This window comes from Camelus ferus, chromosome 11, assembly GCF_009834535.1.
Source record: "Camelus ferus isolate YT-003-E chromosome 11, BCGSAC_Cfer_1.0, whole genome shotgun sequence".
In the NCBI taxonomy this organism is placed as follows: Eukaryota; Metazoa; Chordata; class Mammalia; order Artiodactyla; family Camelidae; genus Camelus; species Camelus ferus.
In genome coordinates this window covers 20748892-20771927 of record NC_045706.1, presented here as the reverse complement: position 1 = coordinate 20771927, position 23036 = coordinate 20748892, and the positions used below count along the sequence as shown (strand labels likewise).

Genomic DNA, 23036 nt, shown 5'->3' with positions numbered 1-23036 from the left:
GTTTCGGGGATCTCTCCTTCAAATCTCAGGGTGCTTACCTGAGCTCTCAGTAACATACCTCGCTTTTCCAGTCCCTCCTCCCATGGTTCTGAGTACTGCTCCCAGCTATGGCATGAAGTATGAATACTAATTGGATAAATCTTCCAGATCTTCCTGACTTCGCATTATTTCTTGCCATCTGGATCTTATTCTGATGAGGTTAATTTTTCCCAAGTTCTCAGGAATGGCCTTTCATTCCCACACGGAACTACGGATCTGCAGACGCCTTGGCTACAGATGGGTTTCCCTGGCCAAGCCACTGGCCAAACCGGTTTCAGCTAATTAGCCACTTTTCCATTCCCTATTTTTCAGCTTGATCCTAGCTCTAAACCAGATGTCATCACAGGAAGGCATCCTTAAGTATCATTTAAAATAAGGTTCAAATTCAGTAAGCTAATCTGAACCATCTTCGGAGTATGCTATGACAACCAGTTAAATAAAAACCAGGCACATAAAATAACTGATAGAAGAGAGATATGAGGGGAAAAAAGGTATGAAATGTCAGTTGCGCCAGAATTAGAGAGTGGGGTTAGTTCTCTGCCCGGCTTGACCTCTGATGCTCCTCTTCTTAACAGAGGCCCGTGGGGAGTGTTTTCTCATAAATCAGGCTACTCTACAGCAAAGTATGCTGCCTGAAGATAGCGTTCATTTAGCAGCTGAGGATGCTGCAAAGGGTTGGACTAGTTGGCCCACATCCCTTCAAACCCAGAGTTCAGTGTGGAGTATCAGGCTAGGTTGCTTTTAACCTCTGAACTCAAAGGGAGTAAGCAGCTCTAGTCATCCTAGGAGAGGATGACGAGGTTGAGGCTAAACACGCTGGACTGTCTAAAGAGATGAAATCAATCAGCACACCTATTTCAACCAATGTCAAGAAGTTACTTTCTACTCACTTGATAAAGTGTGTCAGCAGTTTGGCCATCAGGCTGACTACAGGGATGTTTCTGGACTTTGTCTGTTTTCCAATTCAACCAGCTGTGTGTCACTGCCATGTGTCACCACCATTCACCAAAGACCAAAGGCCAGCCCTCTCGGTGGGAACCAGCCAGACTTGATAACCGCATGCTCTAAAATAAGCTGGCAGCCTTTGCTGAGACCTTAGGCTTCATCGTTTTCTATTCCCTTACACTTTCTTATTTTCTTCAGGATATTTTCATCATCAGTGTGATTCAGAAAGTGGCATTTGTTAATGTGCTCCATGCCTAGCTTTCCCCTGTGATGGAAGCTTCCTGAAGGCAGAGACTCTAGCCCATGCTGAGAACACTCCTTGGCTCAGAGTAGACAGGCACTCAATAAATGCCTGTTGGTTGGATGAATTAGGATGACAAGCTGCAGAATAGCAAATCGGCCCTACTCAATCCTTCTTACTCTTAAGAGTCATCTTCCTTGAGCAACACTCTGAATCTGTCACACCTCTGCTCCGCAGAGCCCCACCAAAGGAGTGCAGACTTCTCAGCCTGGCACATTCCCACATTCCACCTCCACATCCCATGCTTACGACACTGACTTGCAAATATTTGTTTCTCTGAGGCAGAATTTGTTTTGGTTTCTTTTTTTAGGGAAAAAAAACATTTTATGGAATCCTAAGAAAGAAAAAAGACAGACTCCAAGCAGAAAAGAGGCCAGTGGCCAACCTGCTGGGCCTTCCTCTAGATCTAGGCACACCTCCAGGAACCTCCAGGAAACCTGAGAATGGAGTTGGAAACACCTGCTCTCTGTCCCCACTTATTCAGCATCCCCAAAGCCCTGGAGGCTTTCATGTTCCTTCCTTGGTGCTTTGGTGCTTGGCATGTAATCTCTTGAGTTCAATCTTATCCGTTTTTCCAGGTTCTTCCCAAAGATCACCTCCTCCATGAAGCTTTCCTGTATCATTCTGACTGGGCACAATTTATCTTTGCTTTAAATTTTCCTCTAAAATTTTGTTAAAAATAAAAAGAGTAAAAAGAAAAATAACACCTTCCTATGCAGCAGGCGTGACTCTAAGTGCATTTACCTGAATTAACTTAGTCCTTACACAACTCCATTGTCCTAGATGCTCCTGAAGTCTCTAAGGCACAGACAAATTAGGCCTCCTCTCAAGGTCTATAGAGTAAGTAAGTGATGGAGCCAAGATTGAAACCAATGGTCTAGCTGCAAAATTCCAAAGTCCATGGGCTTAAAAATGTTCTATTGCCTCTTTGCATTTCATTCCTTGAGATATCCTATCACTGCCCATTTCCCCACCCCCGGCACTACCACCACTGCCATCACCAGACTTTGGAACACCACCACCAGATTACATGTTTTTTTGAGAACAAATACCATTTTCTATTGGCCTTTATACTCTATGCAGTATCAGCACAGTACTCTGCAAAAATAAGTACTCAGTAAATAGCGTTAATTTATTAATGTAACACAATGGTATTTCTATGTACTTAGGATTTCTGGAATTATTACTGAGACTTCTATGTAGACTTAGGAAGATTTTCCCCATTACCTTGTATAGGTGAAGAGACAGAAGTTCAATGACATTAATTAATCTGTAAGATTCTGACCAACCTGAGGCTGTACAGGCCCCGGGTACGGCCCTGGGCAGCTCCTAAGTCCCAGCTCTTCCCAGTGGGCTACTTTAGCCCAAAACCAAAAGAAAGAAAATTCTTTGTAACATGAATGATTTAAAAATAAGGTTTTGCAGAAAGACCAGAAAAAAGTTATTGATAAGGTCAACTTTATTTTCAAGATTCCTGTTAAGAGGAAGCATGCTATTACTTGAGGGGTCTTTTTCTAAATGACACACTCATGGTTTTTGCTAGGGACTAAGTAGGAAAAAATCACCTTATTCTGTTGCCTTGGGGGTCCACCATTAAGGCAAAAGTGCCAAGCGAGGGAACCTCCAAAGGTTGATGCCCTATTTCTGATTAGCAGTGGCACCATCTAGTCCTGATGTGGAAACAACAAACTGAATCCCCCCTTTGCTAGAGCCGCCAGCCAGAACCCAGGGACGGGAAAACTGACCTGCTGTCAGGTGGGCTGCGTGGACAAGGACTTGGACCCCGGGCTTCAGCTCAAAGTGCACCAAGTTCTGATTGAGCTTGTGAATCAGTAGTTCTGATATCTGAAAGAAGAAGTGTCAGATTGAGTGCCACCAAGATTGTCACACCAACTGTAAACAAACTTGCTGAGCAATATTTGCCGTATTTACTAAGACACCCCAATATCATACTTGTGTATTATATAAACAAGTTCTCTGTGATTTTGAGGTTTTGGTCCAGAATATGCAGATATAATTCTTTTCAAAGCATGACTTGACTTTACATCTAAATTGTTACAAAACAGGACAAACCTAGTAAATCAGATAATTTCTACTCTCAAAAAATTATCCTGTTATTAGCTTAGAAAAATCACCTCTGGTTTTTTGAGAGAGCATTTGTTATACACAAGGACTTACAAGAAGTAAATGTGTACACTTTACACATTGTGGTGAGATTCATGACCATCTGTTTTACTTCTTGATAGGAGACTCCATCTTATTCCTTCTTTCTATCCCCTTCCCCAAAACATACCCTGTGGCTTTCCCAGAATAGATACTTCATGGATATTTATTGATGATAAAGATTGTTCTCCTAAAATAATAAATTATTCATTTGAAACACAGTGTAACCACAACTTAAGTAACGCACTGGCTGACCCTTGTTTCATGCTTATGACCCTGAAACCACTCCGCAAGCTCACACGTGTGTACGTGCAGACCCATGGAATTCTGGGCCATGAAATATTTAATCCCATCAAGGGACAAAGGACCTGGTTTTGGGTAGAAACATATAAGGTGAGGTTTTATAGACAAGGTAAAACCGTTCACATGTTTAAAGGAGAAAACCTTTAAATTTCCTCTTTCGCTCAGCCTTTTCAGTAATTTGTGAAAAGCTATCAGAGAAAAGCGTCCGCCTATTATCTGGTCTCCTGGATTCATTTTTAATATTCTAGTCATCAATGCAATATTGTATTTAATATGCTATTTAAGTCTAGTTAGATGCTTTCTGAACATCGTTCTGCTAGTTAAATTCTTAAATTATTTTTCCTTTTATATTCATGGAGTTTCATTTAGTCCACTGAGTTACCAAAAGGACACCTTTGATCCTTTTATCAATTAAGCAGGTCCTGATGGCTTTGTTTTGAAACAGAGGGTCCCTTTCAGAGGCCCTGGTTCGGTAATGGAACTGAACTGCCCTGCAGATGAACTTCTTTGCTTAATAACAGGAACTTGGGATGACCGTCAGTGACCTGTGGTTGAGCACCTGGGATCGGTTCAAGCTCACCTCTCAAATGTTTCCACTTGGCAAACCACGCGGAAAAACAAGGTGGTGATAAAATTATGTCGAAAACAACTTTATTCACTCTATACAAACTGCTCTTTTTCCTGGGCATCAGGAACCTTCCTGAGTGCTCCACATTTATTTGAAGAGCGGGTATCTAACACAGACCGTGTAGAATGGTTTTCCTCTGTGTTCTTTAAAGTGTTGAAATGCACAAATTCCTGTTCTCATTCTTATCATTCAATAGGTAAGATCTTTTTTAGAATCTGACACTGGATTTTTAGTAGAGGTTAATCAGAAATGGTTTGGCTATGAAATAAACATAAACACAAAGAAACGTGTGTATATATGTGAAATACAGATATATAATTATGTATGCATGAAATGCATATGTTTATATACATATGCATACATATGTGCACATATATACATACTTATATTTGCATAAAAGATATTTTAAATTAAACAGGAAACATTTATCTGAAGTAATTAAGGATTTGCCCTATTTTGCAGGGTCCATCATGTGGACAGAAGGGAACTATGTATTTGCAAGAGAGACTTCTTTCTTTCAATCAGTTGCAGTGGTATTTATTTCTTCTCCCTGAGAATGTTTCTTTCTCAAGAAAGAGATAATAAGCAAACCAGAAAATAGCGTTCATCAGAACAACATACTTTTAATTTATAATCTCCAGGAGAGTCCCTTGTGAAAATAATTAACTTCCCAGATTGGTTTGGTTTATAGCATTGCTTCATTGGCTTTATCTGTATCATTTAGAAAATTAAGTGGGTATGCAAAAATAATCTGGTAGCGGAAATATGTTTCATGTACTTAACTTGCATCAAAGGACATGCAATAAAGACAACATACTTTGTGGGAAAGAACTTATGCACAGAAACAAACCTGAATGAAATTTACATTGCATACAAGAATAATCTCAATTAGAACCATGTAATTCTCCATTCAAATAAATGGGTATGGAACTACTGACAGATTTTGACAGTATTTTCAAGGTTTCCCACGCCACCTGTATAAGTGTTTATCCTGTATTGTCTTCCTTGGTCCGTGAATTGTTCTGTATATTTGTAAGTGTACTATCATGCATTGAACACTTTCTATTGGCAAAATTGCGTATTTCTGATTATTTTTTCCTAACACAGCATATCTCAGGTGTTAGTGTTGGTATCTCCACCGAAAGGAACATGGCGCTTAAACAACACTCCTAAGTTTACCCAGTTAATATTTGAAGAGCTGAGACTAGAATTCAATTTTGTTTGACTCCTAATCCTAGGGCATTTCAATGGAAAACATTTTCTTCAAGCCAGCTGACAAAGAGAGAAAGCAAAAGATATGTGGAAGGAGGTCCAGCCCAGCAGGTTTCGGAAGTTAAAAAAAAATGCAACATTTCGTTAATTCTGCGTCCCTCTCTGTCCAACTGCAGGGCACACACCTTATAACACCCGTCCCAAGTCAGCTGACCAATATGAGCCACCCGAAGACACGATTCCTAACTCGAGCTCAGGACTGCCCGGTTCTGCCCACCTGTTAATATAATTTGTAATGTTTGGGAGTCTTCAGCTATGAAAAGAGCAGAATAAATGGCAACTACAGAGCAGCCTAACTGAAGAGAACACAAGCTTGCGTCGTGAAGACTCAAATGAAATGACGTGTGATTGCTGGGAGACTGGCCCTCCTGGAGCAAGCTGAACCTCTTTGCCTTTTCCTGGCCACTGAAAGCGTGTTGTCTTAGCAAACTTCATTTCTTCTTTGTGCTGTCACCCCTCTTCGTTTTCTATTCTCCTTCCACTAAATAATCGTGACCAAAGAAACAACATATTATTCTCCATATCTGCCTGTTTGGTGGAATATGTATGTCTGTGATTCAAATGCAACCCACACTTCCTCTCAAGGACCACTTAAAAAGACAGCGGGAACTCAATACAAATACTTGGAAAGATACCATCAAAAGGAGGTAGTGGAAGGGACCTGGTATAGAGAAAACCTCAATTCTCCTCACTGTCTTCACAAAATATGAAATTTAAATGTAGTAATCAGGACAAGCTAGGTCAGACTGAAGTGACAATGTTAAAATCTCGAGGACGTGAAATAGTGGAATTATAGCCTTGCTTACATTCCACATTGGTGGCAGGTAGGCAATAGAGCTGTGCTCGTTGTAGTCACACAGGGACACAGGCTAGCGGAGCAGCCCCTCAAACACACACAGTGTCATAGGAGGGAATCATCACAAGTTTCTGCAACCAGCATTTGAATATTTCAGCCTAAAAGTGACATAGCACTTTTGCTCTCAACTCATTGGCTAGAATGAATCACATGGCTCTGCCTACAAAAAAGACTCATGGGTACAATCCTACCCTGTTCCCAGAAGGCAGAGAGCTGGACATACTTGGTCAACTGAAGGGATGATTACCACACCAAGAACATATTTAACATCTAAATAATTTTTAATGAAACCAATACAGGAAAATACTCTCAGATTATCAGAATGGAAGTGTCAAACATTGAAACACAAAAAAAGAGACACGAGGATGACAGAGCAGTTGGTAATTTATGAAACATGAAACTCAAAGAAGTGGTACTAAGTGAACTACAAAATCACAATGGGCTTTGGCGGATTTATTGATGGCAAAGCTACATGGGGCCAAACAACTAATGCTTATCTCTGAGGTTGCTCAGAGGAATGCAAAACCTACTGAACACAAACAGAATTCTGGTACCATGGTTAGCTGGAGAATTGCTTGGGATGACCTTGGAACTGACCTAGTCCATCAATCCTGATTCTATTAATTTATTAAGGCCCCTTCAAATAGTAGTTGAATGATACTACTTTTGGAATCAACAGAGGAAGATCTTTCCCAACTCACATAGCATAATTTCTGGATTAAAACATGGAGGAAACAATGAAGCAAAACATAAATTCTACTTAACAATTCTCTTCTTTGTCAGCACCAAAGCATCAGCTTGACAAGTGCATGAGAAGTTTTTCCTGGCTGACATAATGAAGAAATACTTTGTCCATATTCACTTCCTTTCTTGGATTCCCCATCACCAGCTCTAAGTTACTCTCTTTCTCCTTCTGCCATGTTCCTTTGATCCAACTCTTATCTATTCTACTTTCAGTTATAGTTCCCTGTTTTAATGACCTTTCTGGTGAACTCCAAAATACTTCCAAAGTTCAATTCCTCCCTTAAAAAATTCTGGACAGGGCAGACTACATGAGTATACAGAAAATAATCTGAGATCATTCATTACATTTCATAATGAACCCTTAATTCCTAAAATATGCTGCCAATAGACTGTTCCATTTCCAGAGGTACCTTTTCTTTTCCCTGGATTTTGGATTCTGCATCTGTCAAATGTATATGATAACACAAACAACCGAGGAGGAAATTCATTGTTGGTGGTTGACATTTTGTCCATAGTCTTTTTGTTTCTTTTAAATGTGTTCATGCCCTTTAAGAATTCAGCAAGACAACATGTAGGCTCCCTATCTCCCCAGCACAGCATCACAAACAGAACATGATGGTCGTTCTTCCTTCCAGGAGAGCCAGATACAAATCTGCTCACCTCTGAGGACCCAGAGAGAAGCCAGGAAGTACAGTGATGGAGGAGGGTGGTTTGCTCCATACCTGAGCAGCTGGCTCAAGGAAGCAGGATGTGCTATCTCTGATGAGGCCAGCTAAGGGCAAGTGAGCCTTTTCTCACTCTCTGAAGATCTGAAATCAAGAGTGGTAGGAACCCTCCCAGACAGAGGTCACTTGATTAACCCAGCCCACGTTATTCTGATAACAAGGTCAAGTACTTCTCACTGTGAGAAATTTTCAATTTATTTCACAGACAAGATAGTTCAATCTAAGCCAGAATCCCTGCTCCCCTGGGGATGCTGTTAGAAAATGCTGAGGGATGAGAGCCAAGAGCCCTTTGCTGGGGTCTTGCCTTCCCAGTCTTTGGGGTCCATCTGGCCAGGGTCCCACTTGTTCCCCTGCTGGGAGTTCTCTGCTGTATCTTTACAAAAAAGGAGCCAGAGAATTAAGAAAGAGAATAAAGTCAGCTCTTCCCAAGTTCCATCGGGATTCAGAGCAGCCTTCAAAGGAAGGGGCTCCTTTCTGCTGTTGTTTGGCTTTACTTTGCTTTCAGTTGAAATTTTTGTGTAATTTATTACAAAGGAAGTCAGTTGCTTTTGCTTGCCTCCCATTCCTTCTCTCTCCCCCACATTTTACTTTAAAGAACCATATCCTTCTTTATTCTCAGCCCATTTGATTTACAAGGGACTCCTTAAACCCCTGATCCAGGGAGGGTATAAAACATCTGAGTTATCACTGACAGAGCTCTATCAGTCTGACTACAGGCTAGTTAAGAGACGCCCACTTCCCCCCAAGTCGAGCCAGTGAGAACTGTCAACCTGGGCTCCTGGGGTGCAAACAGGGGAGAGGCAGTGTCTTTTGAATGGGGTTGATAAATTGACTAAATAAAAAACTGTGGCTTCCTGTGGCCATTCTTGTCTTTTTACATGTTGGTTTCATTCTCAGGCAGACTTCCCATATGGTAGCAATGAAAAGAGATGGAGACAGGGGGAGAGTAGAAGACAGGGGAGTAATCTGGTGACACTTTGGCTCTGAGTTCATCCATGCTTGTAAATTGTATCCTTGGACTTCCCAACTAAATAAGCTCATAACTTCACATTTTCTCCTTAAATTTGTTTGAATTGAGTATGTTCATTGCATCAGGAAAACACACACACACACACACACACACACACACAAAACCTCAAAACAAAGCAAAATACCTGTTGCTCTTTTCCTGGTGCCGTAGCCCAGGCATTTGCGGGGCCTACAGAAGCCAAGTGGTATCCAAATCCAAGTCCGCAGCGTGGTAGAATACGAGCACCACGAGACTTGAGAGTCAGTTGCAGAAACTGAATTCCTTTAGTTTAAAGTGACTGAGTCAGAGAGAGGGATTAAAGGACCCCACTTAGGACAAAAACAACAGGATTTCCATGGGCAGCCCCTGTTTCGCAGGTTCTTGACATGTGCCTCAGTTTCATTTTGATTTCACCACTAAATTTATCAATGGCAGTAATGATACTCTCCTTAATTAGAGATTGATTTATAGATTTTATTTTATTTACTTATTTCTGTAAGTAAGAATGTACTCACTCTATGCACAGTAAACCCCCTCTCTGGGCAGCAACTTACATTGAGCAGTTTGCTTCACAATTAGTCTTTAGGAAGTGGTCACAGGCAAACTGTTGAAGATGGGAGCCTTAATCTGCTGATCCAGTTCATCCCCTTACCAGTGGGTCTGGATGTACCTGTCCATCACTACGGAGGGTTGAGAGGTACCAGTTTCTATTGGGAAACTATCACCGGTAGGAAAACCTGCTGATGTATTTAGACTTCTCTACTTGCCTTTAATATAGCCTATGCACTAATGTCATTGCCAGAAGGATCCACAGTTAACTCTGAACTAATCTATAGTGTCTTACTTTTTTATTGAATGAAAGATTCTTTAAATTCTGTAGTGTTTTACAATTTTCGAAAGTTTCACAAATATGATTTTATGTAATTCCATCCTCTGCCCCCTGGTAACCACTAGTTTGTTCTCTGTATCTGTGTATCTGCTTCTTTTCTGTTTTACTCCCTAGTTTGTTGTGTTTTCAGATTCCACATGTAAGTGATATCACACAGTATTTAAGACACTGACTTCTTATGTGCTTGGTTTGGCATTTGTTTGGTCATTCTATTTAGCGTGATTCCTGGATAAGGCTGTACATTGGCAATTTCCTTAACCAGAGTTACAATCTTTTGCCTGGTACTTTGTTTCCCTTAATGCCATAAATCTGCATGGTAACTTAGACGTAACTTAGGTGAATCAGCCTCACTCCAGCACAGTCATTCATATACCTTCTTTCTATTTCTTGTGGTCTGTGTTCTCTTGTGCAATTTCATTCATTAATCTTCTTCTCATTACTGTCACCATCCTCTTTCTTCCAATGCATGCCCTTGACTACACTGGTCTTTAACGGGCCTAATTTGTTTGCATTTCCCATATACCGTCTTCCTATCACAAAATATCCATGCATGTAACCATCATCTACTTACTACTTATTGAGTATCTACGACAGGCCAAGGGCTTGGATGTATCATTTCTTTAAAAATCTCTCAAATACCCTATGAAATGGGTATTACAGATTGTGGACTTTGGCTGAATTATTTACCTTTCCTGGTCCTAGTTTTCCTCATCAATAAAATATACACAATAAATATGAGAGCTAAAACTAGAAACCCAGTTTGTATTTCTCCAAACCTGTACTCTTTCTAATAAAATGGCTGGACTCCTTACATGTGGACCAAATGCTAAGTCCAACACCCTTCAAACAAGTCAAATCTGCTGCTTTTAGATCTCTAATTAATTAAATGGTTCATCAATACCTGATACCTGATACCTGGCTAAGGAACAATCACTCAACTTTCTGAGGATGTCTTTGGAGGAACCACTCAGACAAGACAGAGAACAAACTGAAAGAAGAGCTCTAGGGAAAGCAGTCAAAGCAAGACACATCCCCAAACAAGCAAAAGAAGTTTCACAGAACACACTCCTCTTCTTTCTGTACTTCCCCTCACGCAAATATCTAGAAAATACATTTTAGAGGAAAAATGAAAAGTATGAGAAATGCATGGATGACATGGTACCCAGGAAATTAGCTGGCTCTAAATTTAGACTCTTCCATATTGAGAAGACTATGATCTGGATTTCATGGGCGATCCATAAGATTTCCAGAGGAGGAACAACTGTAAATGTTCGCACCTAGAGGCCCTGAAGAGTGGTCTACCTCCCCACGAGGTCTCATCAGCAGTGTTGTGATAAGAGCCAACCCATTCCTTCTTCCACTGAATTGCAGGTGCAGATGATAACCTGTAGACTCTGATGGGAAGCTGAGTGCTAGGGCTGAGCGAAGTCAGATGCAAATCTGATGGGTTACCTACTGCCCAACCTTTAATTGCAGTTCACTAGGAAATGGGGTTCAATGGGGCTCTCCTTGACAATTATAGAGGTGAGTCTTCTACCAAGTGAAAAAGCGGCAGTTGAAAGGAGGGTGTGTGCAAGGAAGTGGGCCATGCTGCAGTTTGGGGTTGCTGTTAGTAAGGCTATCATAGGAGGTTCCTGAGCCATCTTGGAAGACTGGAGATCATGGGACTAGATTATGGGTTTATTCTAAGTAAACTGAAAAGCTCCAAGTACTGGAAGGGAAAAAGCCAATATTTACTTAGTGTCTGAGAGGAATCCTATTTTTAATCTATCTGCCAGAAAGAATTGAGAAACCAAAATCATGTAGTTTCTAACGGGGTATCCAGACCCAGACTGATCATTTTAACTGAATGGGTAAAGAATACAAACAACAATAAAATCATTACCATCACCATCATCACCAACATCATTATCACCATCATCATCATCATCATCATCACCATCATCATCATAACCACCATCATCATCACCATCATCATCATGAACATCATCATTATCCTCCCATACAGAGATTAGAGAACCTTTTGAAGTTAAAAGGAAGAAAGGGAGGTACAAAGATGTAAAGGAGTAGGAGAGAGAGAAACACACACACACACACACACACAAAGATACTCTAATACTCCAGAGGTGGTAGAGATGAGGAGAAAGTGGACCCCATGTAGCCAGGAGAGGTGCTCGGAGCCCAAATTACTCATTCATTATAAACTCAGTTCAGGTCATCTTAGTATGGTGGTGACATAGAGGATCCATGATTTGTATAACAGTTGTACCTTTTCAGAAAGACATCATGTCATCTAATTCTCAAGACACTCCTGTGATGAAAGTATGTAAAGTAAGATATACATGGGTTCAACTTCTATGTGTTGTTCAGCCTCTTGCTCCACACCCCTCCTTAATATCTTGGATAGTTTGTCACATCATGACACACAGATTTATCTCATCCACTGTAAACACTGTAGAGTAGCCCATAGCATGGATAGTACGTGAGTAATTTAGCCACTGCCAACAACACACACCCTGGCATGTGTTTTTTGGTGAAGCTGTAATTCCGATCACCAGATTATGTTTCTCAATGGAGGACCAGAGAGTTGAAGATGCTGCAAACAGCTGGTGGCCTGGCTCTCAGGTGGAGATGCCCCAGAGCTGCTGTGTGGTCAGATCCTAGCAGGGCTGTGGCTCAGACTGCTGGGAGAAGCTGAAATATCACTGGGACTCACCTGCTCCAGGTCCTCGGGTGACCTCTTGTTTTCTCCTGTCGGATCCTGATAGGGCAGGACGAAGAGTTCAGCAGCGGTAGGTAAGCCAGGGAGCACTGCCACCAAGATGTGCTGGCCTGGAACCCCCGTGGCCTGAGGGAGAGACACAGAGGTGCACCTGAGTCCTGCAGGAAAGGTGATGACAAAGGACCAAGGATTCTTTTGGGAGCTGGGGGGAGGGGTGAGAAGGCACAAGGGACTGGAGGTGCACTGTGAAAGCTGGGTCCTGGGGGCACCAGGCAGGAAGGGATGGAGAGACAGCACCACGCTACGAGTCAGACTCTGAGGTCTGGTGCCACCTCCACCCCTGTGGGACCTGTGCCTACATCCCCTCAAATAAAAAATGGGAATAACAACAGCACTTGCCTTGTGAAAGTAAGTGGACCGTGCCAGTGAGAAAGCCCTTGATTACTTTTATCTTCTGCCCTTTGAGCCTGAACACTCTCCAGCCTAGCTTCCTCCTTCCTCATAGCACTAGACTTAATGTCCAAATTGACCGGGCGTAGTGACAGAACCTGACCTGACAGAACTGCCCCACCCCGCAACCCTCAGGCACCTGCTGACTTTTCCACAGCATCAGACCCGGATGATTAGCCCATTCCAGAAAGTACTCTGAGCCTTTCACTCTGGCCCGCTGAATCTTCTGTTAAAATTATAGCTATCACTCAAGAACACCCTCTTTCCTGAGCCACTCTCTAGATGGTTCTAGAATCCACGGCTACAATCCCAGCTTCTCTCCAGCAGCCAGTCAGAACATTACTTGGTTGTTTTACTAGGACTTCTAACAAACATGGCAGAAAAAGAATTTCTCATATTCACCCCCCAAGTCTTCATTCTGCCTGTGGATGACTGGAGTCACTTTTCCCAGACACCCTAGCTGGAAGCCTTCCACTCACATCCTTTCCGTGTCCTGTCTAATTAGTCCATGAGGTCTCGACAAGTCACCCTCCACACTAATGATCCTGTTAGTTCCTGTCTGTTTAAATGTCCCCCCCCCATTAAGACCTCAATTCAGCCTTTACACTCTCTCCCCTCAAGTTTTACAATAGCCTCCCCATCTGCAGGGACAGGCTCCTTCCTCCAGATTTATCTTCCTACAGTCCAACTCACGTTGTATTTCCCTGTTCAAATTCATGCACAAATTCCCACTGCCAACTGGATTAAATATATGTTCAAAGCCTTCTGCAATAGAGTCCCATCTTTCCTCCCTAACTTAATCACCCACAACTCACACAGCCACCTTACGCTCAGCCGAACAGAATCATGTACAATTTCTCAATATTCCAGCCCTTGCTTGCAAATGTTTTTGTGCATGCTGTCCCCCCCAGAACGTTTTCTCCACACATCTGCTGCTAGAATATTACTGATCCTTCATGAGTCCTCTTAAAGTCCACTTATTTCAGTATGTGTTTCATCATTTCCCAGTTAGGTAATTGTTGGTTTCTGAAATCTACATTTATACCTTTTCTGAAGTAGCAAGAAATTCCCATTTATTGGGTCCTTACCATGTGCCTGTCATTGTGCTAAGCAACTTCTTGATATAATATACTGCAATCCCCCACAATGACTCCTTGGAACAAGTACTGTTACGCCTCTCTCTGCAAGTGAAGATGTATCACAGGTTGGGAGTCCTCAGGAAGTTGGCTCTGAGTTTAGCATGTGGGGTGTTTACTAGGGGACATTCCTGGGTTCAACGTGTATAGGAGTGAAGGCAAGGAACAGTTGGGCTATGAGGAAGGCCAACCACAGCCTCAGAAGAACTTGAAGTAAGTGACAAGGGTCCTTCAGATTTATCTGAGGTTGAGCTGAGTGGCCAGGCCTTTATGTAACTGCATCATTGGACATGAACCACTCTGGAAAGGAACACGACGTGGGGGCAAGGCAGCTGAAGTCTCTGCTCACAGCACTTCCGGCAGCTGAGATAACCTTCTCTCCCTGAATGGGGATCTGGGCGGTGCATCTGTCTCAGCTACAGGACAGACAGTTGATGGAGGAAGGCCACCCGGGTAGTGAGTGGTGACACTTAGTTTGGAATCTTGGTCTGACCATAAAGCCTCTGTTCGTAACCAGTGCTCTCCTGCCTTCCTTCTCCTGAACTTACACAGCAGCTCCCATCACAGCTGACCCCACACTGCTTCATGGCCCTCCCAGATTTTAACCTCAAAGATTATGTCTAAACCACTACCATCATTGACAAAACTGTTTACTGAATGAAATTCCTTTAAAGATTCCGTTGCAAAATGTCAATAGAAAAAAGCCCAGTGGATGAGGAAAATGCAACTGATTTTCTATCAGATTCTGTCACAGAATAAATAGGAAGAAAGCTACAAATAAGTTGACCCCCAGCTGCACCTCTTACAGGGTTTATTAGGGGACCTTTGGCAACACGGTACTTCAGGGCATGAGGAAGTGGCCAAGTGTAACTACTGATCTCAAAGACACGGTGGGAGGCTAGGAACCAGGGCCTGGCTCAGCTGCCTCTCCAGACTGGGTAACCAAGGAGTCTTCAAAACTCCCTCCACCCCATCCCACCTTGTCCTGCGGGATGTTGAGCCAACCCGTTTGTTCTGAATTTAGCTGACTATGCTACGCGGCAGTCTGGGAATATTAATGAGCAGTCATTTCGAGCCTACTGGACAGCTGGTGGAAAGGTGGAGGCCCAGGGCATCCGATCCCTAGACAATAAAGGTGAAGAGAAATCAGCCTGGAAAACATCACTGCAGAGCTAACGCCTGGTTGATAAATCACCTGGGGACATTGGACAGCTGCCTAGGTCGTCTACAGAGACATGGACCTAGACTGCTGTAGACTGAAGGAGGTGGGCTGTGGGATCATTGAAGGGGATAAGCAATCTCTCCTGGACAGCAGAGGAGAGAGAGCCGTTGTCACTCCAGGGACAAACAGCTCCAAGGGCAGGAGGGCCTGTTCCAGTTGGGCATGTAATCTGGTGGTTGCGCCCCCTGGTGGTCACAATGTTTAGTCACCCATAACATCATGGATGCTGAGAGTCCTTAAGAAAGAAAACAGAGATTGCATTTACCCAGAGGCACATGAAGATACCCCTTCTTCACCCCATGATTCCACTTACCCCTGTTCCTCCACGTAACAAGACAAGGGAAGGGGTGGCAGTGGAGTGGAGTGGTTAGAAAACCACCAAATTGAGATCCAAACTTAATGGTCTCACATCAGGGCCTGATTTTTAACTGTAAGATCTTGGGCAAGTTATCTAAGTTCAGTTTCCTCACCTGTAAAATGGGACTAATCATACTATCGACATCATAAGCTAGGGTTTTTTGTGAGTAAATGTGTTAAAAATGCAAAACATTGAGAAGCATTTCTGGAATATTCCAAGTCCCAAATAAATACCAACAAAGATAATGGTCCGAATAGGGGAAGGCCAGCTCTTTGCCCAAAGGCTGGACGTGAGATCTGTTTTCTGAGCAGGGGTTATCTGAATGCTTTTATCTGTCATGAGGCACCATATGTTTGGTGCAGGAAAGGATGTATAACAAATCCCAAACTGACTTTTCCTTTGGTCTAAGAATGTACCTTAGGGAAAAGTCTCTCGTCTCTGATTTTCTGGGTTTGTGACATAAATCCAAGCAGCAACATGAGCAGATACCCCACTCCTTTGATCGTACATTAAAGCGGAGTGTGCCGGGGGAAACGGGCCTAAAAGAAGGTGTCTCCTCAAACTGTTGGTGACACTTGCTCGGTGAAGGATAACCACATCACCTTTTTACTCTCCCAAGATTGGAGGGGGGCTGTGCCTCGTATGTTAAAACCCAGACATTGGATTCAGATCCTTCAATTTTGTGGCTTCATCAATTATCAGGCTGTGAGACATGAAGCAAGCTGCTTAACCTCTTTGAATTTCAGTTGCTTAATCTGCAAAATGAGGACCATAATCCTTTCCTCTGGGGGCTGCTGCAGGAGAGAAGTGCTGTTGAAAGGACTGGGACATTACTGTAAGCTGGCCAACCCTCCCGTGCTGAGGGCTTTCCGTGCTGCTGTGCCCGCCGTTTGTGGGGCTGGAACCCAGGCCGCTCTTACTAACTGTAGCCACGCTGCGCCCTTCAGTAGTACGACCATAGCTGATTTTACACGTACCCATGGCGAATCATGAACCTGCCATATGACTATCACGTATTTCCACAGTCACATTCTCTAAGCAGAACAAGATTCACAAGGGGTGAGGACCCTGTGTTTATTGAACTTCACTCCCTGCACAGCACCTGTGATGTGTCTGCACGTGTGGGGCTCAGCCATGCGGGTATAGGACAGGTGTGCCTGACTTCCCGTGGCCTCCTGCCCTTTCCTGTCATGTTTGCACAAGGGCCCCCTCTCCCTGAGGCTCTGCAGGGACAGGAGGGAGTGTGCCTGGGCGAGAGGAGGGACTGTCTGCACTCACCTCCACCAGGGACTTTTTGATGACGCGGCTGATGTCCCTTCTCCACTCAGGGATGTCCGGATTGTAGTCGTCCAGGTTTGGAGAAAAAGACAGGCGGAGAGATCGGAATTCCTCTGGTGAGACACAGTAGTGTGATTACTAAAAGTGAGGTCTCTCAAGAAGTCTGTTCTACTTTACCTTTTATGCCAAGCCCTCATGGAAGGTCCTTTTCTTCCATACTCACTGGAGAGACTTTACTACAGGGAGAATTCAGTATCCCACCCTTCTTACCTCCCAGCCCATTTTCCAGAGCAAAGCCCTCCTGCTCTGGCCCATGCTCAGCTCCACAGCCCTTGTCCACGGTCCCCAGTTCCAGCCTCTGCACTCCTGGACACTTAACCGTGCACGCCTGGAGTGCCCTCAGCGCATAGTAGGTTTATGACCCTGGGCCTTTGCACATACTGCCTCTTGCCTGGAATACCCAACCCTTCCCACTTTCCCTGCACCCAACACGCAAGCTCTAATTTGAGCATTTACTGACCGAATACCCTCCTCCAGTATGTTTTAGTTTTCTATTTTAGGGCATGGCTGTGTTTCGCATATATTTTCAATATCAACATCTAATAATGATAACTATTACACACAATTACATTTATGTAATTATAATTGCGTACTATGTTACATAATCATAATCATAATTGTCATCAGTCTATGTTTTTGTGTGCTCTTTAATTTTAAGCTCTTTAATTCAAGGATTTTATTAGTTGTCTCTGTAGCCCCTGAGTTCGTCTTGGTCCTCCAGGGAGGAAATGGAATGATAACAGTAATGAATCTGTGAGAATTGTCTAGAAGAGAGTATGAGGCAGAAAATGGAGGAGCTCAGAGCACCATCTGACGGCGATGCATACATGGCACGTAGTGGGAGAGGCGGGGATAGGTTCAGCCAGACTCATGGCAATTCTCTGCGCCAAAGTCAGCCGGAGGAGCCCAGTGTCCCAGGAAAGGGTTCCCCTTAGTATTCCTACTGCACTCAGCCACTGGCTGGATGGCCTGGCCGAGGTCCTAGCACGGTCATGGGTTTCAGAGCACAGCCCTGACGGTCTTAACTCAGCACAGCATTTGGCATATGGTACACTCAGATCACGTCGCTCCCCTGGAATCTGCTGGTGGCTCCCCATTGTATTTAGAAGATTAAGACTCCTACCACGGCCTTCATAGTCCCACACAATCCAGCACTGACTTTCTCTCCTGCCTGGTGTCCCACAGGGTTCCCTGCACCCCACGATCCCATCCTTCCCCATGTTTCTCACTCTGCCATGTTCCTTCTCACATTAGCATGCCTCCACTTCCCCAGACGACAGCCTGTTTGGCTCCTTTTCAGCCTTCAGTCTCTCCTGGGAGAAGCACTTCACACCAGCAATCTCAGGTATCCTCCCTTTCACCAACTCTAATACCCTTTATCATATGACCCTATTCGTCTCCTTCATACTGCTTGCTGTTTAAATTATTATTATTTTAATTTAAAACTTTTTTTAATGGAAGTACTGGGAATTGAACCTAGGACCTTGTGCATGCTAAGCATGCGCTCTACCACTGAGCTCTACCGATGCCCTGAATTATTTTGTTTTTCTTGTCTGCCTCCCACACTGGAATATAAGTTCAATGAGGACTGGGGTATTGTGTTCCTGCCCCTTTGGCACCAGTTCATGGTAGGTTTTCAATGACCATGAGTCACTTAATTAATACTTTTTTGTTGGACAAATAAATGCATAAATATCAGTGGAGGCCCCCTGTAATTTTTGCACTTTATTATTCAATAAACATTTCTTTCTTGTTTTAAGCATGCCCTTGTGTTTCAGAAGGGGTTCAGTGACATTGGCAAGGCCGATTACACATGTAGGAAACACAAAACCCACCTGTGCATGTCCTAGCCATGCTAAAGCCTTCCCATGGGCAGGCCTGGGGGACTCTCACACTGCGAGGCGTGGATTTGAGGCAGTCAGCCAGCCTATGCCAAAGACGTATTTTTCAGTCTGACTAATTTATGAGTCACTAGCCACCTATGTGAATATCACCACTTCACTTCCGATGAAGAATCTTGAAATGCATGTTAATTAGTAGCCTGGTAAATGGCAGCACCAAGGAATTACCCACTGGGTTCTAACTTTTCACTTTGAACATGTACGTTTATGTCATTTTCACTTTCCCCAAACCTCTTAACCAAACTGTGGAGACTTCATCTACAAGAGATATTTATCTTAATAAAAAGACACAAATGAGAAAAATGGCACGGCTCTCTCCATGATTACTCAGCATGCTAACCAGCAGGGCAGAGAAATGTTATCCTTAAGTTTATTCAACAAATAGGGGATGTGTGTGGGAGGACTGAACAGGGTAAACAGCAATAACACATGTACGTTTTGCAACTGCTGAAGGAGAGGAATTCTACACATTTACATTTTGTTCTTCGTATTTAAAGGCAAACCTGAGCCCTGAAACAAACTAAGGAAAACCGTGCAGTCTAAATTTTCTTTCCTCAGTCTACTGTGTGCCTTCGGGTAGATGATCTTTCCTCTGTTAGCTTCTCAAATATGATACCTCTCTCCGTCTGACCATTAAGATCTCAAAGTTCCCCTCAGCTTAATTAAACTTCAGGCCGAGTTCTTCAGGAGGGCAGGACCTGACCTCCCTTTTCTTAGAGCACTGACTTTAGAAAACTTGCAACTGCAAATTCTTTCCTGCAGGCACCTTTGAGATGGAAATCTTCTGCAACCCAGGAATGCCTTTCTCAAGGACCTGAGAGTCATCTCTGAAATGGTATCATCAAGAAAGATGGGAAGGGGTGGGGAGGATTTAGTTCAGTGGTAGAGCGCATGCTTAGCGTGGAAGAGGTCTTGCATTCAATCCCCAGTACCTCCATTTACAAACATTAAAAAAAAAAAAAAAAAGACAGGACTTCTGCCTCTGAGAGGGTAGAAGCCTAAATTCCCTAAGCACCAATCAGCAAACACATGTGGTCTAATGCATTGATAATCCCACTGAAAGTTCTCCAGCCCCTTACACTAGCTCGTCCCAGAGTCTAGAACTCCTGCCATTTGTTTCCATTGAGTTCAGTCTTGCCTGTTTAATTCCCTGTAATGCAATTTTCCTTTAATAGGTCGCACCTGTGATTAAATTTTCTAATTATATATGAAACTCTGGACAACTCACCCAACTTTAGACGAATTAAAGTGCCTGATGGCTCAGGAATTTGGTTAGAGGAGGGGGAGACCACCACTTTGCCGGCTCAAGCTTTCAAAGAAGAGACCAGTTTTTAATGAAGATCACCCATTTGATGGAAAGTAACCCTCTCTGGGACGATGCCTTTAGAAAGATTTTGGGAGGAGGAAGAACTAAGCATAGCAGGGGATATAAGGTGATTAGTCACATTCCCTCTGGATTCAGAATTCTTTGGCTCTGTTTGTCCATTACACTTACATTTTCTCACTTGTAAAACAGGGATAATCATAGCATGTTTCTTTTAAATTTGTTCACAGGATTCAATCAAACAGATCATATATATCAAGTGCTTAGAACAGATGCTGGTAGGGGCTTTGTCTATGTTAATTTTGACCTCTACCATCACCATTATTATTATTAGATCTGTTACAGAACAGCAGATTGACTTTAAGCCAGTGATTTCCCATTTTGGGGCCACAATTTCCTCATTGTGACATAATGGGTTGGACCAGGTAAGTCCAAAGACCTTCTAGATTTAAAGTTCTCTCCATGGTTCTGATGAGGAGGTAGCTGATACACTTAACCAAGAGGACATCCGTTGGACTAATGGGTCAGTGCCCATTAGTGATACCGGTGACATCCAGGAGGAAGAGAGGAAAAAGACCATTAGGTGGAAAAGACACGAGAGTCAGTTATACAGGGTAATTTCAGAGCACAGGCCCGGGGTCTGGATGGGCGGGGTGGGAAGCCCAGCTCCACCACTTACTAGCTGCAAAAAGATTTATCTCCTTGAAAAAAATGAGAGTAATTGTATCAGCTACCCGACACGAGGGCTGTCATGAGGATTAAATGCATTCCCAGAGCACAGACAGGGGATGGGGAAAGAAAGAGAAATAAAGGCATTTCTCCTCCATTTGGGGCACCTGGCTAAGAGGTCACCTCACTGATGGGAGCTTGTAGGAAAACCAGAGCCCTGGTTCACCTTCACTTACAACTTGGGCTTATCAAGCCCCTTCAGGAATAGGGTGGGGAGGAAACGTGATGAAATCTATCAGGTAGCCATGCAAGGAATAGTGTCTTCAGACATGTTCAAAGATGCTTACAAATTACTTTCTGAATTTGAAGGTCAAGTTGGCAAGATGAGAAATGATAAACAGAATCTGCTTCAGAATCGATTAATTCTGGGTCTGGGGCAATTGGTATCGCTTGGACCACCAGCTACTGTGTCTCTCTCTCTTGGTCCCTCTCAATCTTCGTCTCATCAACCCTCCCTCTTGCTCTCTCTCTCTCTGCACATCATTTATTTCCCTATCTAGCTGCTTTTAAATTCTTGCTTTTTAAGTTTTAATTTCTGTGATGCATTTGTACCACTTGCATATTAACAATGAAAGTTCCCGTTTTCACCATCCACCAAAGCACTTAGTGCAGGTCCATTCCATGCAGAAATGATGAGCTCCACTTGTATAAACCTTAAAAAAAACCTCTTATTTTCTATCAATGATTCCACCTTTCCATTTCAGTAAATGCTCATCCCCTGTAATAATCTGACTATATTCAATTTCCGCAATTGATTATAAGACTGTTCTGTACAGCGGTTTGTTCAAACTCATACCTAGTCTATGATGATGTGTGGCATGTGCTTGTGATGACTCTTCCATCACGTTTAAATGAGCAGAGTGTTTTTTTTTTTTAATGATACGTATTTATGGAAGAGATTTCAGAGCATTTAGACATTGGTAGATTTTTCTCCATGATCAAGATTCAAAGTTGAACTTAAAAAAAGTCTCAGTATTAACCATTTTATTTTATAGTGGGTTTGAGCTATTTAAATACCATCAAAATACCAAATGGGATGAATCAGCCTTATACATAATGAAACTCACTCTTCCTTAAGGTAGATGAGTGTGTGGTCGCTCTAGGGACACTAGAGCCAGCCTGGAAAAAACAAAGCAGGAAACACTCCTGGAGTTTTGTGACCATTATTTTGCTGGTGAACCCTATTTTCCCCAAAGGAGGAGATCAGACTTGACTCATCTCTTTCTCAACCACAACCCTCTGTTCTCTGGGTAGAGGTGGTAAGCCAGGATGGCCTCCAGCACCGAGGTACCAAACCCTCTCATCTGAGCACCAGGGCAACACTGGAGCAGCAAAGAAGGAGCGCTCACCATACACCGCGATGGTCTTGGTGTCCTGCAGGATGGCATTCCCAGCTGAGACCTGCACCGTGATGGTGTTCATCCCTTCAGAGGTAAACCTGAATGATATGCTTCCCTCCAAGGTGATCAGGGGCTGAAATACATGAGGGCACAGAGTGAGGGGAAAGCTGTTCAGTTACAGAGGAGACTGGCAGTAGCCCTGAGCCACCAACAAGCTACTGAAATCAGAGGAGGCTCTTCCTGGTGCCCCCCAGTGCAGCTGCCTTCATCTGCGCCTCCATCACCTCAGGTCCAGACCAGAAGGGGGCTCCCTGAGGCATGACCCTAAGAAACCCTACTGATTCCTTGTGAATTTGACAGCTACTTTCTGGCATCCTGATTCAGGGCTGGGGAGATCAATTGGTCTCGCCTGGCTGGGTGGGATGGATCTCCCTCTGTTGATAACCTACTCATATCAAGCAGATCCCTCAATCCAAGGTGACATGAAAATCAGACCAAAACAGGGGGTTCATATTCATCCAGATTTAAGCAGTAGTCACTGAAAATCCGTTAAGCTTCCAGTTACTTATCTTCAGTGTGTACCATTTTTAAATAAAATTACAATGGAATACAGCCACCGTGGACACCAAAACACCACCAGTT

At 43.3% G+C, this 23036-nt stretch overlaps 1 protein-coding gene across 7 annotated transcripts in view; it reads right to left on the bottom strand.

The window, feature by feature from the left end:
* Window positions 1–23036, bottom strand: part of SORCS1 (sortilin related VPS10 domain containing receptor 1) — a 474344-nt gene that overhangs the window by 18031 nt on the left and 433277 nt on the right. For all 7 annotated transcript variants that reach the window (XM_032490975.1, XM_032490974.1, XM_032490973.1 and 4 more), the window contains 4 exons: window positions 22404–22527; window positions 17041–17153; window positions 12591–12722; window positions 3031–3130 (listed from right to left, as the gene is read on the bottom strand). In XM_032490975.1, coding sequence (XP_032346866.1) covers window positions 3031–3130; window positions 12591–12722; window positions 17041–17153; window positions 22404–22527 — 469 coding nt within the window. The remainder of the gene's footprint in view (window positions 1–3030; window positions 3131–12590; window positions 12723–17040; window positions 17154–22403; window positions 22528–23036) is intronic.